Below are 15,306 nucleotides of genomic sequence, written 5' to 3'. Positions count from 1 at the left end.
CAGTTCTATTTTCCATGTTTCTCCTTGTTCTCTCTCTAGTTTTTTCCCCCTACTTATTAGAAATTACATCAATCCCCTGCTTAGTATCTTTCTTTTGATTTGGAAGATAGAACCAAAAGCTCCTTATTTTCAGATGAGCTGATGGAAGTTTGGGTCGGAAAAGACAGAGAAAACGTGTGAAGCTTGCCTAGCTCCTAAGATGCTTTCAAGGCTAAACTTTCTTTCTAGTTCTTATTTTGAGATTGGATCAGCATAGTTATAGAATCTTAAAAGAAATCTCTATTGGCTATTTAAATAACCTTCAACCCAGTGTTGGAACCCTCTTTCCTTCATTAAGAGGGCTCTTCTGCTCTGTCTTGAATACTTTTAATGTTAGGAAGTCATTGCCACATAAAGCAGCCCACTTGTTGGCTAGCACGGCTTGTTTTAAAGTTAGTACTCGTGATTATAATCTGGATCTGTATAATTTGTGTCTGTTGATCTCATATGTGCGTTCTCAAGGTAATACAACATAAGCCTTTTGTTCACGCATTAAAGGAACTTCAAGGTATCTTCTTCAGTTCTTGAGATATTTTGGAGAGATTCCACCAAAAATAATTAAATGAAATAAACCATTCTGTCTAGAATGGTTTTACTGTATAGAAAAATCAGTTTTCTAAATGACTCATTCCCCAGTAGTTCCATATAGCTGAAATTGTCCTGGAAGTTGTAAGGAAGAAAAAGAACTATCCTATACAGGGAACACTAAAATTAGACAAAATTGTAAAAGCAATATTATTAACATTTGTGCTAAATATGATGTCTAGTTTGTTAGATATAATGTCTACTTTGCACATTAAAGTTTAGAGAACACTCATAATATTCAATGCCATGTCATTTTATTTTTGTAAGTAGGCCGTGGTACTCCCCCAGTTTGCAGATGAGGGCAGTGAGACTCATAGAGATTGACTGACCTCAGGGCGCCCAGGTCTCAAGTGCGTGAGTCGGGACTGCAGCCCAGTTCTCCTGATTCTCAGTCTTCTGCTGTGTCTGTCATAAATACTTAAGTGTCTTCGTCTCTCCAAAGTACCTGCAATGTCATGGGATTATATGAAATAAATTGTCTCCTCAAGACAAGGCACTTGGTGTACACAGTATAATAGGATTGTTATGGATTTTTGTTTTGTGTGTGTCTGTTTCTGCATATGGCTGTGGAAGTAGGAAAGTAGAAACAAAGAAACCAGATCCAGCTCAGGCAGTGGTTTGGGGGCAATTATAAAAATACTGTATGGGGACCAGTGATGCTATTCCCTAAGTATAAGCATCAGTGTGATTGATTTTGTTTGGTAAAAATTCTAAATGTCAAGGTAAAGAAGAATGAGTTACTCCTTTACTGCAGTTAATCTAGAGAAATTTCCCGAAGGAGATAGGAAGCAGGGGAATCTAAGAAAATTTTAAATAAAAAATGAGGGCTTTGATGGATTGGAAAGTTGTTATTCAGTTGCTAAGTCATGTCCGACTCTTTGCAGCCCCTTGAACTGCAGCACGCCAGGCTTCTCTGTCCTCCGCTATCTCCCAGAGTTTGCTTAAATTCACGTTCATTGAGTTGGTGATGCTATCTAACCGTCTCATCCTGTGCCACCCCCTTCTCCTTTTGCCTTCAATCTGTCCCAGCATCAGGGTCTGGAAAGAGGAGAAGGTAATTGGCAAGAGTCAGAGGAGGGTTGGGAACATGGTTTTAGGGCAAAAATGAGACAGATGCTGGGACCCTCATGTTTTACTAATGACTTGAAACTAAGACTCCAATGTGATGATCAGTTTTCTTCCTTTGCAAAGTGAAACCCTGATGCGACTAAATTTAATCCCACTTGGAATCACTGGTGATTCACCCAAGCTCAGGTGCGCCCACACACAGCTGGCATAGCTCTGTGTGCTTTCCAGGCTGATCCTTCTCTAACCCAGCCCCCCCTCCCAACCCCATGGAGCTCGGGGAGAAAGCCAGACTGTGGTGACCTTGACCCTCTGTGTCTCCATTGCAGCATCCTGGCTACCGCGGGAACACACTTCAACACCCACGTGGACCTGAGGACCCTACGGGCCGTGCGTGTCCTAAGGCCCCTGAAGCTTGTGTCGGGGATTCCTAGTGAGCATCCGTCTTTCCTCTTCCTCCTCTGCTAAGAGCTTTGCTGTTGTGTCCTCAGCCAGATCCAGGGATAAGCAGAAAGTAAATTCCCCAGAGAGGAAGCCCCTGCAGTAATAAATAGAGGACCTGTAGCAGTCTAGCATTATCTTCCATTTTAAAATTTAGCAAATTTTTTCACATTTAAAAGATAATGAAAGATCTTTATAGAAAATGTGGAAAGGAAACAATACAGAATTGAAAATGAAGAGTACCCATTATCCTGTCATTCAGAAATCAATTTTGTTAACATTTTAGCATATTTTTTCATTCATTTTTTCATGTGCATTTTAATGTATGTGGGATCGTACTGTATTTTTGATTTTGGACCCCATCACGCACATTTGATTTTCCTGACACTAATAATTATTCAAAAATATGATTTTGAAATCTGTCTTATATTCTTTCTTGTACTGTTCATGACTTGGATAGTCGTTTCTACGTTGCTATTCATTTAGGTTATTTCCAGCTTTTTTTTTCCTAAATAGAAATAGAGTGGTAACAAATGTGTTTTGACTTAAATATTATTCAGACCTCTGGTTATTGTCTTAGACTAGACTCCTAGACGTGCAAGTTTTGGGTCCAAGGATACAGTATTTTATGAATGGTGGTTGTACTAATTGTGCTTCCATGACGATGAATGGGAGAGCTGGGCTGAGATAAGAGTCATGGGGAAGATGGACCTTGTCTTCGCTCTCCCAGACTTAAACCTAGTAAGACAAGGCCTAATTCCCGTGGGGAAAGAAACACATCCTAGTAGGTTTCATCCGTAAGAAGAATCCAGAAGACAGTGTGGGTGAAATGAGGAAGGGAAGGGTAATAGGCATGTAAGTGATCAGGGAATCAGTGAAAAGGAGCAAGGCGTTGATTCCTCAGGGGAGGGGTGATGGCAGTCTTTGGCTTGATGTGTCTTGGTTATCCGTTTGTGAATCATTTTCTCATCTCAGGACCAGTGGTCCTTTTCCCTCAAAGACTTAGCCCTTTCTCCTAGGAGAGGGTACACAGCCTGCCCTGTCAGGGGGTGCTAAGTGAGGGCTCCGTTCATCTTTCTCTTTCTTTCCTTCCAGGCCTACAGATTGTGTTGAAGTCCATCATGAAGGCCATGGTGCCTCTCCTGCAGATTGGCCTTCTGCTCTTCTTTGCCATCCTGATGTTTGCTATCATCGGCTTGGAGTTCTACAGTGGAAAGTTGCACCGAGCGTGCTTCATGAACAATTCAGGTAGGGTCACTATTTGCTGGCTTCTCCTTCTTCCCTTCCTCTCTCCTTTGGTCATGGGGGTAATTTCAGGGCATTTGGAGGCTAATTGGAAAACAAAGTATGTCCTATCCCAACCGTAGAATTAGAAACAGAGGCTTCCTAGTCATCAGCTTTATGAGGTACAACCAGCCTAAAGATCCCCATTGCACACTGATATTGCAAAGCAAATAACCTCTTAGGTTTATAGTCTATTTCAAATAGAAGGTCTCAGCAGCCCCATTCCTCAGTAGAAGGCTATCAGAAGGCATGTCAAAAACCATCTGCCTGAAAAATTACCTTTTGTACAGGGGACTCTTTGGCCCACAGCCAGAAAGACCTCAGGAGTCTGAAGTCAGACCTGGGGCCCTCCAGATCTTGGGGACATTTTCCGTCCATACTCAAGTTCATGACATTCCCCCCTTCTGCTGTCATCCATGCATAGTGTGGAAGAACTGAGGGAGTTCTGAGCATGACTTGGCAGTGGTTGAATTAGTGAGGTATACTGTTGAAGAACTGATGCTTTTAAACTGTGCTGTTGAAGAAGACTCTTGAGAGTCCCTTGGACTGCAAGGAGATCCAACCAGTCCATTCTAAAGGAGATCAGTCCTGAATGTTCATTGGAAGGACTGATGCTAAAGCTGAAACTCCAATACTTTGGCCACCTCATACGAAGAGTTGACTCACTGGAAAAGACTCTGATGCTGGGAGGGATTGGGGGCAGGAGGAGAAGGGGACAACAGAGAATGAGATGGCTGGATGGCATCACCGACTCGATGGACATGGGTTTGGATGGACTCCAGGAGTTGGTGATGGACAGGGAGGCCTGGTGTGCTGCGGTTCATGGGGTCGCAAAGAATGGGACACGACTGAGCGACTGAACTGACTGACAAGATCTCACATTCTTGTCTCTGTATCTTGTTTGTTCAAGTTGAGTGGAGTGCTTTAGGAGGAAGGTGGGCAGGGGAGAGGTTGAATGAGCCCAGTTAGGCATGATGTTTTTATGAAAAGAATCTTTAAAGGAATCTTTAAATCTTCCTGGAGAAGGAAATGGCAACCCACTCCAGTGTTCTTGCCTGGAGAATCCCAGGGACGGGGGAGCCTGGTGGGCTGCCGTCTATGGGGTCACACAGAGTCGGACACGACTAAAGTGACTTAGCAGCAGTAGTAGCAGTCCATGTTGGATTTGTTTTAATTTTTGTCTTATTCCAAATGAGGAATTAGGCCAGAAAAACAAGGAGTTAAGACCCACGAAAGGAACTGTAGTTTATAATTGTTCCCAAGGAACCCAGAAAAAACTGAGGGGCTATCCTGGAGTCTAAAGATAGAAAATCAGTTAAGATTTTGACTTCAGCTCAGACCTTTCTGGGTGATACACAGTCCTGTAAATTCCTGTGGGGCTCAGGAGATGGTAGATGTGACCTGCAGAAAGTGGTGGTGAGGGGGCATGTGGAGGAGGCTTCATTTTCAGAGCAGGTTGGGAAACACTGGGTTGAACACATTTCAGTTTGTGAGCTGTGAGGTGTAGTGAAGCCAGAGAGGGCTAGGAGCTGGAGACAAGGATAAACCTTCTTGTGGGAAATGGAAATGCACGCTTGTGGTCTCCTGGGGTTATTTTCAGCTCATGCAAAGCATCACATGGTTTATCCCCCACCCTCCAAATGTGTCTGCAGGTATTCTAGAAGGATTTGACCCTCCTCACCCATGTGGCGTGCAGGGCTGCCCAGCTGGTTATGAATGCCGGGACTGGATCGGGCCCAATGATGGGATCACCCAGTTTGATAACATCCTTTTTGCTGTGCTGACTGTCTTCCAGTGCATCACCATGGAAGGGTGGACCACCGTGCTGTACAATGTGAGTAGAGCTGGCGAGGGGCCCGAGCAGAAGGGAAGGATCATGGAATGAGGCTCCTGGCTTGGTTGGGGTTTGTTAGCCGGGGGAAAGGGAAGATTGGAAATGTGTATAGGGGTCTGCATGTGTGTGTGTGGACTCAACCATGGTAAGGCTTAGAAGTTTCTATGCCTCTGGTTTTGGCCAAAGCTAAGCACACAGCTTCTTAATACAGTTAGGAAATTACATGCCATATTTGGTGGGTGAACAATGCTAGTTAGATCAGATCAGCCATTATAGAGTATGTTTTGCTACTGGTTTGACGTGCTGGTAGGATTCTGAGGTAAGTAAGGGGTGCCAAGAGTTACAGATTTCTTGGTTGCTGTCTTTAAAGAACATACCATTGGTCTGGAAAGATATTCCAGTAGTTCTCAATCCTGGCTGCCCATTCGAATCAGCTGGGAGGGAGCTTTAAAAATTTACACTGCCTGGGCTCTACTCCAGACTAATTAAGTAGGAATAGCTGGGGGTAAAGACCTGTCATTGATTTTTTTTTGAGGCTTCCTTGCGGATTCTAATATGTAGTCACTCTCAAGAACCATTGCACTACATGCAGAAACATGCTTAGTTGTAAAATTCACTAGGGATGCTTATTTAAAATTGATTCACAGACCCTCTGGAGATTTGATTTCATGTGGTATTGGTGAGCTGAGCTATATGTTTTACACATGCTTCTGTTGATTCCTATGATCTGCCACATTGGGAAGGATCTAAGTTGATGCATAAGACAAGGATATCTAGCTGCCTGTCTGGAATGTTTGGGGATCCCTGCATGAGGACAGAAGTTAGGGCGACTACTGAAGTGTCTTTACCTCCCAGAGTCTGATCTTAATAGGTATAGTGCAGAGTCTAAGTTCTAAAATGAAAGAGTAGGGAGTTGTGTGTTTTGATGCTTAGGGGAGCCTAGGGAAGCAAAGCAATTTGGGCAAATTGTCTTTGTAAACAGATGTTCATAAAGGTCTGTACTCTCCTATGGCTCCCAGCCATCCCACCCTAGGGCACATCCGTTTGGAGCAATTATCATCTCTCTTGCCCTCCCCTAGGCTTCTTTACCCTAAGGCACCCTCAGATTCCTTCTAATCCGATTCTTCTATCCATATAAATGTAATGGGTGGGACATGGGGTCATTTACAAAAAGGCCCCTTTAGAATGACTTCAGGACATTGTCTGTACTGGAAGGAAAAGAAATTCTGTCTCATGAGAGACTCAACCAGATTGTCATGGAGAAAGAGCCAGGGTCTGCATAAGGCCCATACAAGTAGGTGCCTAGTAATTGTCCATCATTAACTTGGACCCTTCCGCATGCCACATGAGCAAGGCAGGTGGGGCTTTGCAGAAAAGAACTGCAGGCTGTTCACACCAAAGCCCTGGGAGAGATGTGAAGACGTGCCAAGGACCAGCGTATGCCTGGCAAGCCCAGGGGTTATGTGTGCCCTAGGAAAACCTTGAGAACACTCTGGGATTCTTACCAGCTGTGGGGGTGGCAGGGAGGAAGAAAGGGAGACAAGGTTGATGAGGCCAGTCACTCCTCATTTGAGATGTGAAGGTTGTCTTGAGGCCATGTCACTCAGATTAACCAGGCACCTCTGGAAATGACAGCACTGGGCCCCGCAGTGGCTTGTATCATTTGTGGGGCTATGGGCAGGATGGCTTTCAATTATGTGTGTAGACTCACCTAAGTGATGTGATAAATGCACTGAAAGCCCAAAAGCAGAAGTGTTGCATTTGAAGATACAGGCGAGATCTATTGGTCCTCCAGGGCCAAGACTCAGAAGGTACTAAGATAAGAAGGAGTCACTCATCACTTGGTTTAGTTCCTTTGTTCAATTTATTCATTCTTCCAACATGTATTTGTGAGCATCTGTGATGTGTCACGCACTGTGCTAGGCACTGGGGAAACGAAGAAAAAGTGCCATGACCTCTGTGCTCCTGGTGCTCTCTTCAGATTCCAGCCTCTCTCTGGTTGTCTGTCCAACATAGGTATGGAGGTCACACAGAGACAGTGAACTTGCTCTCCTGTTTAGGTGTGTTCTACCGAGGAAGCAGGGAGAAGAGGTCAGACGGCAGATCTTCTGAAACCTTTCATTGCATGGGCACCCAGGACCTCAGACACACAGTACCTCTCACTTCCAGGCCATCAGTCATTGAACTTCAGCTTACTGAAGGCCTCCTGCTACCACTGTGGCTGGATCCAGGCTTGAGAGAACTCATTGAGCTGTAGGACTGGCTTCCAAAAAGTGACTGCTCACTGGGCAGAATGAACTCATGCCCACTTTGAAATGATGTCACTTTCCAAAGCTTTGGATCTAGGGGGAGGGCATGGAGCCCAGAGCCCACAGGCAGAGATGATGCTCATAGTGAGGCTAATAACTACCCCTTGATTCAGGAGAAGTTGGATGGAAAAGGCATCCCATTTTCAGCCAGGAGAGCAAGGACACAATCTGGCTCCCTAGGAAGAGAGGAAGTCAGCCAAGTCCAGCTTCCCTTGAGCAGGGAACTGGGGTGTGAAGCAGGGCCCAGGTGGAGCTCTCCTATAGGAATTGGCCACACATCCCGGAGTTAGGGTTGTCTTCTGCTGGAGGAAGGTTCAGAGCCAGGTGTCTTCATACTGGTGGGCGTAGGGCTTATACTATATGGTGGAATCACATATGCTTTTGTTAAAAAATAATTCAACAGAGTGAATTTTAAAGGTGTTACTGACATTATTCAACCATTCATGAATGAGGCAGCATCCCATCTCACATCTGGAAGGGAGTGCTGAGGAGCTATACAAAATGAAAGACTTTTATAGGCTGAAGGGCACTGGACCAGGAAGTTAGTAAAAAGTGGATTGGTTGTGGCAAGGTCACTTTTCTTTAAGGCAGGGGTCCCCAACCTCTAGGATCTAATGCCTGATGATCTCAGTGGAACTTATGTAATAATAAGAGAAATAAAGTGCACAATAAATGTAGTGTACTTGAATCATCCCCTAACCACCCCACTGCCACCCCCAGCCTGGGGAAAAATTGTCTTCCACGAAACTGGTCTCTGGTGCCAAAAATGTTGGGAACCGCTGCTTTAGGGGATGACAGGGTTTTATCAGGCAGATGACCTCATTCACACTGACCAGGTGATTCCTGATTGCCTGGTTTAAGAGCCCATTTGTGGGAGAGATTGACACCGTAATAGAGTTTTGATTTGGTGACTGGGACTTAGTATAAGTGACTCTGTTTTGGACCTGTTGTCTCGTTTTTTTAACACTGTTAGTTTACCCAAATTCAACTAGTCAGCTTGGACCAGAAAGGGGATTCAGAACTTGTGGACCCAATAGGGGAAGGAGAGAATGGGATGAATGGAGAAAGTAACTTCAACATATATATACCACCATGAGTAAACTAGATAGCTGATGAGAAGCTGTTGTATAACACTGGAATCCCAGCCTGGTGCTCTGTGATGACCTGGATGTGAGGGATAGGGGGAGGGGAGGGAGGCTCAAGAGGAGGTGATGTATATATATAATTATGGCTGATTTGTTTTGTGGTACAGCAGACACTAACACAACATTATGAAACAATTTTCCTACAATTAAAGAATAAGTTTAAAAAAGGATCTAGGATATGGGGAAAAGAACATGTAAATAGTGGAGACTAATTCACCTACCACTCCTCTCCTGTTTATGCCCATTAAGAGTATGTGATCAGAGGATCTTGGCTGAAAAATTGCAGAATCTGGTAGCCCATGCCAACAGTACCTGAGTATTTATTTTCTTCTCTTAATTTTAACTTAAGATTTTGTAAATGAGAAAGTTTTACATATGTATTAGAACTGGTTACACACTACTGGATGAACTGTGAATGACGAAGTTGCCTTGGGCGAATGCTCCGTCCCTTCAGTCGTGTCCACCTCTTTGCAATCCCATGGACTGTAGCCCGCCAGGCTCCTCTGTCCATGGGATTCTCCAGGCAAGAATACTGGAGTGAGTTGCCATGCCCAACTCCAAGGAATCTTCCCAACCCAGGGATTGAACCCAGCTCTCTTATGCCTCCTGCATTGGCAGGTGGGTTCTTGACCACTAGCACCACCTGGGAAGCCCCTACTCTGAATACATGCATGTATATATGTATGTATGTTTCACCATAGAGGAAAATCAGCCATGGTGCCTTTTATTGTCACCACTGTTCAGAGGTTGCAGATATAACTGGTTGATTTCCCTTTCTACCACTCATTCCAGAAAGGCCCAATTCACCCAGCTGCCGTATTTCCTCACAAAGGCCACAAAGAAAAGGGAGTCCCTTTTTCCCATTCCAATGTCTCCTCTATTTAATGGTCACAACAAATATGTAAGATTTATTGGCACCAGTTACGCTTGAACCCTTAGGAGTGCCTTCAGGTTGACACTGTATACAGAAGCTCTCTCAAATACGTGGACTCGGTTTAACCTTTTTCTGTATACTGTAAATGCTTCCCTGGTGTTAGCATCCCTTTTCTGCTGCACAAACCCTTCCTAAATGCTTCCTTTGACCTTGTATGGCTCCGTCATTGATTTTGGTTAGCTTCATTTGCATGTAGCCTTTCTCATTATCCTGCTTGATTGTAAGGGTGGGGGAGAGTTCCCATTGTCAGGGCAACCTGGAGTCCTGCGTGCTGAGCTCCATTTAGTCTCTCCCAGAATTTCAAGTTGGTTTGGTCACCCTCCAACTGTATTCTTGGCTTCCCTCCCTCTTGTGGCAGAAAGATGCAAAGCAGTCTACGGTTCCGCTGGCTGCTTCTCCCTGTTTTGACTGTCTCTGCAAAGGTCTCTGCCACTTGCAGACTCTCCCCTCTTCTTACTGGTTTAATTTGTTTCATGTCTCCTAATCTGGAGACGACTCTTGAGAATCCCTTGGACTGCAAGGAGATCAAACCAGTCAATCCTAAAGGAAATCAGTCCTGAATATTCATTGGAAGGACTGATGTTGAAGCTGAAGCTCCAGTGCTTCAGCCAGCTGATGCAAAGAACTGACTCATTACAAAAGACCTTGATGCTGGGTAAGATTGAGGGCAGGAGGAGAAGGGGGCGACAGGGGATGAGATGGTTGGATGGCATCACCGACTTGATGGACATGAATTTGAACAAGCTCCGGGAGCTGGAGATGGACAGGGAGGCCTGGCATGCTGCAGTCTATGGGGTCGCAAAGAGTCGGACACCACTGAGCAGCTGATCTGAACTGAATCTGGATGGGTGTTCATTCTCCAGGACAGTGTCTTCTTCTCTCTTGGCTCAGTACAGTTCACTCTGCAAATATGACTGTGGTTCCAGGATTAACTTCTAACCTTCTTCACCTGAATGAGATGTGGCTCTCAGATCTGGCTTTCTGCTCATTCTGGTCTGAATTGGGTTTCTCTGTTGTGATTCTGGTTTTGTGTTCTCTGCTGTTTGTGGTTATTGGGACTAATATGCAGACTACAGGGGTTCCCAGTGTGTGTCTGCAATTGCTCCAACCTGTGCTCTTCAAGTCCAATTTTTGGAAATATTTATTTATTTGGCTGCACCAGGTCTTAGTTGGGGCATGTAGGATCTTTAGTTGTAGCATGTGGAATCTAGTTCTCTGATCAGGGATTGAATCTAATGCCCCCTGTGTTGAGAGAGCAGAGTCTTAGCCACTGGGCCACCAGAGAAGTCCAAGTCCAGTATTTTGATGTGTATTTCATCTGTGTTTTTCACTGAGCTATTTTTCTTCTCACGTGGTGTCTGTTCATGCAGATGTGCATAGTTCTTGGGGGCATGCTGTTTCTCTGACTTTGCAGGTACACGCCAGCTTTATCTGTTATGACTGCTTCAGACTCTGTGCTGCCACGGGAGAGATTTTTTGATGGTTTATCCAGTCTTAGGTCTTTAAATACGATCTATACCCTGAAAATTCCAAATTTATGTCTCCAGCATAAACGTCTACTCTGAATTCATTTATCCAGCTGTCTCCTTACATCACCATATAGCTATCACAAATTCCTTTCCTGGAAAGGAAATACTCTTTCCTGGCTTTTGGCGAGAAGAGGAGAGTTTCCTTCATTCTCAGAAGTCCTTTGGTCCTATGACTCACTTTTAAGTTGCCTTCTCCCACCTGCATATAGTTAATAGTTGCTGAATAGATAACAGCTACTCACTTTTTACCCCATTGGCATTTAGCTTATGTGTGTTATGCATAAGAATGTTGAAAGAATAAAACCATATCCGAGGGTTGGTGGAAAACTGCCATCTTCAGCTTCCTGAAGCTTCTCTGATTTTATGGTATCTACAGAGAATGTGTTTGGTGCTGACTTCCATGTGACTGGGGAATGTGTCTACTCATCTCTGCTTTAGTTTTCATCACCACCTCCTCCACATGCCCCGGGAACAGAACATACTCAAAACTCATTTGACAAATCGGGGCCAGGAACCTACCACCGTCGTCTGGTGTCAGAGTGATAAGGTGTACCAATTAACCTAGGATAATGTATCCAGTAGGTAAGATTTGTGGATTTCTGTAACCAGTAAGTCATGCTCTGGAATAGGCTGTTTCTCTCTCTGCATCCTTGTCTGCATGACCCCGTTCCCGTGTCCTTGCAGTAGTCTGGGCCCTGATACAGATGACCCCTGGAATCTGACATCAGTGTCTGTTCACATGTGACTTGTCTAATACGCAAAGGGATTGATACGTGTATCCTGGAAGTTAGTCTTTCCCTGTCCCACGAAGGCTGAGTGGTGAAGTAGATTGGGAAGAAGGTGAAGAATTGAGTTGGGACATGAATGAGGGATTTGTGATGCTTCAATGGTGGTGTAAGGAGAGAGTTGGATAAATGAATTTAGGGTAGAAGCCTAGACTGGAGATATAAATTGGGAGTTTTCCGTGAACAGGTGGTATTTAAAGCCCTAAGACTGGATAAACCATCAAGCAAGGGAATATCTAACCATAGGGAAGAGGTTCCAGAACTGAGTTCCAGTGTTGAGATGTGGATGAGTTTAGGAGTTATCATTAAGAAGACTGAGAAGGAGCATGAAGGGGGTCGGGGAGGGATGGTGTCCTGGAGGCCAGGGGAGGAGACTGCTGCAGAAAGGAGGAAGTAGCAGTGATCAGCTGAGTCCAATGACGCCTGCTGCTGCTGCTAAGTCGCTTCAGTCGTGTCCGACTCTGTGCGACCCCATAGATGGCAGCCCACCAGGCTCCCCCGTCCCTGGGATTCTCCAGGCAAGAACACTGGAGTGGGTTGCCATTTCCTTCTCCAATGCATGAAAGTGAGAAGTGAAAGTGAAGTCGCTCAGTCGTGTCCGGCTCTTAGTGATCCCATGGACTGCAGCCCACCAGGCTCCCCCATCCCTGGGATTCTCCAGGCAAGAGTATTGGAGTGGGTTGCCATTTCCTTCTCCCCCAATGATGCCTAGGGATGGGTTAAGTAAGTGCTAAGTATTAATCATCAGAGGTCAGGAGAGGGCAGTGGGAGGGGCAAAAGCCTAATTGGGGAAGGTTTAAGAGAAGGTTGGGGATATGGCCATACTCATTGTGGTGAGTTTTGTTGAAAGAGGAGCAGAGAAAACAGGAAAGGTAGATGAAATACCATTTGCTTTCCTATGAGAATGAATATTTCAAGATGAAAATCATCGCTGGTGGAGAGAGAGGACAGTTGGTGGAGCAGCCTTCTGAAGCAGGTGAGAAGGGGTGGGTTCCTAGCCTGGCAGAGCCCAGGTGGAGGACTGGGCTTAGCGCCCAACTTCATGGTTCATCGATAGTCCTAGGAGGGAGGCTGCAGAGGCTGGGATGTGGGTAGGGTGGCGGGAGCTTGTGGAAATTCTCCTATTGTTTCTATTTTCTCAGTGACATTGGAAGCCAGGTCATTTAGCAGAGGGTGGGAGAAGGGAAATGCTGGAAGTTTGAGGGAAGGTGGAAATAGTTTTGCAGAGAACGAAGAAATGAGTGGAGTGGGGATGTAACTGCTGGGCTGCGTTCGGGACCCACTTGGGGTTCATGTTGCTGAGGTAAAGGTGAGACCAGTGAATGTGCTGTGTTTTCCTCTGGTCGCATTTGGCCCCTGAGGTTCAGGCAGGAAGTAGGTACAGAGCTGAGTGTTACCGGAGTAGTTTCGCCAGGTGAGCCTGATGAAATGAGCATTAGGAGACTGACCTTAGCAGAGCAGTGAAATTTGACGTGGGTAGGAAGGAAAGCAGAGAAGGCAATGGCAAGCCACTCCAGTACTATTGCCTAGAAAATCCCATGGATGGAGGAGCCTGGTTGGCTGCAGTCCGTGAGGTCGCTAAGGGTCAGACACGACTGAGCGACTTCACTTTCACTTTTCACTTTCACACATTGGAGAAGGAAATGGCAACCCACTCCAGTGTTTTTGCCTGGAGAATCCCAGGGATGGGGGAGCCTGGTGGGCTTCCGTCTATGGGGTCGCACAGAGTCGGACACGACTGACGCGACTTAGCAGCAGCAGCAGGCCCTTTTTCAAATGTTACTCTGGAATCTGCTGGGTAAATTCAGTGTGTGGAATGAGTTGAGAAGCCTGCCTCATTGCATGGAGGAAGTAGGAAGTGAGTTTAAAGCCAAATGTTCTGATTTCTAATTTGGTGCTTGAACTGCCCCTGATAGAGGGAGAGTGAGGGAGGGAGGGAGGGGTGTGTGCACACACATGTGCAGAGTAAGTTGTGACCAGAAGGTGTGGCTCACCTCGTGGGCCCTCCCAGACTTCACTGCTGGGCGCCTGGCCCCGCTTCAGCCCAATTCAAAGCGTGGACTTGGGGAACTTTTGGGGACTGAAACCTACCAGGCCCGCCCACCTTCCTCACTTGCATTGTACTCCGTCATCTTGTTTTCCTCCTCGGAGTGTCTCTTTTAAAAAAAACACATTTATGTTTGTAGCTTCTGCTGCTGCCTTTGGCAGCCTGCTCTCGTTTGAATCACTTGTCCTCTCTCTAAACCCTGCAATGCCTTCCGCCTGCGTCCTGCCTGCTGGGCCAGAGTCCAGGGTCCACTATTTCCAGTCCCTGGCTCGCTCTGTGGGGGAAAAAAAAATGTGTGATTTTCTTTCTTTCTCCCTCACACATATTTCCTTCCATAGCTGCTTCCATCCTGAAATTATTCCCACTCTTTCATATCCATTTTGATTTCTTAATAATTTGTCAAGCCAGAGATGTCCTTCTGTTTGGGGTTGATTCCAAATATGCTAAGTTTGCCTCCTGATCGGGCGCCTGGATTTCACACCACGCACCAGGCCGGTCTCCAGATCTTTTGTCTATGCGGACCCATTAGGCTGGCTCAGGGCTCCTGGCCTTTCTTTTAGCCCACTCTAATACACAGTTTAATTTCTGATCCCTGGCCAGAGGCCGCAGGTGCCTGGTGTGTCATGCAGCCTTAGGCTATGATCTCTCTGTTCGGAGGCAACCCCATGCCTGAGGACTAAGGGGCAGAAATTAACTGGGGTGGTGCCTTGGTGACTCAGTGTTTCAGGTACTTTCCACTGGATCCCCCTCGGAGGCCAAATCCTTAATGGAATCCCAGCTAGACAGGGATGGCACAGTGCCAGCCTCTGGCACGAGGCAAGCCAAAATGGTCTGTCTTCATTTTCCCCTCAATTTATCATTCTCTAGAAAAGTATTTATTGAGGACTTTCTTTCAGTGCCCCTCAGAGTGTGGTCTATCTTAGAATTGACTCAGGGGCAATTAATATAATTACAGATTCCTGGGCTCTGCCTGGATCTGACAACTCGGCAGCTGCAGAGGCAGGAGGAAGGAATATGTATTTTTCACATGCTCCCTTGTGATTCTGAGGCTGCAGTGAAGTTTGAAAATGACAATTCCGTGTGGCAGTAATGACTCGGCCTGGGGAGGGTGTGAGGTGGTCTGCATAGTGGGGGCCTACTGAAGAGAAGCCTTCAGTCTGCCTCTCCCGCTCCGTGCATTGCCATGAGGTCCTACTTTAATCAATATTTGTCTAATACAAACTAACTGACACACAGTGGGCTCTCAGGAAAGAGGTCTAGGACCACTGGTGCTTCCGTTCTCCTGAGGACACTTTAGAGTTTCCCTGGT

General features: G+C 45.8%; 1 protein-coding gene across 1 annotated transcript in view; it reads left to right on the top strand.

Moving 5' to 3' along the window:
* LOC129551056 (voltage-dependent R-type calcium channel subunit alpha-1E) overlaps window positions 1–15,306 on the top strand; it is a 328,009-nt gene that overhangs the window by 99,029 nt on the left and 213,674 nt on the right. The window contains 3 exon segments of the mRNA XM_088844921.1: window positions 2,019–2,122; window positions 3,226–3,378; window positions 5,067–5,248. Coding sequence (XP_088701047.1) covers window positions 2,019–2,122; window positions 3,226–3,378; window positions 5,067–5,248 — 439 coding nt within the window.

Source organism: Moschus berezovskii, chromosome 17 (genome assembly GCF_049115385.1).
Source record: "Moschus berezovskii isolate FMDL1 chromosome 17, NW_MosBer_1.0, whole genome shotgun sequence".
NCBI lineage: Eukaryota > Metazoa > Chordata > Mammalia > Artiodactyla > Moschidae > Moschus > Moschus berezovskii.
This window is presented reverse-complemented; position numbering and strand designations above follow the sequence as displayed.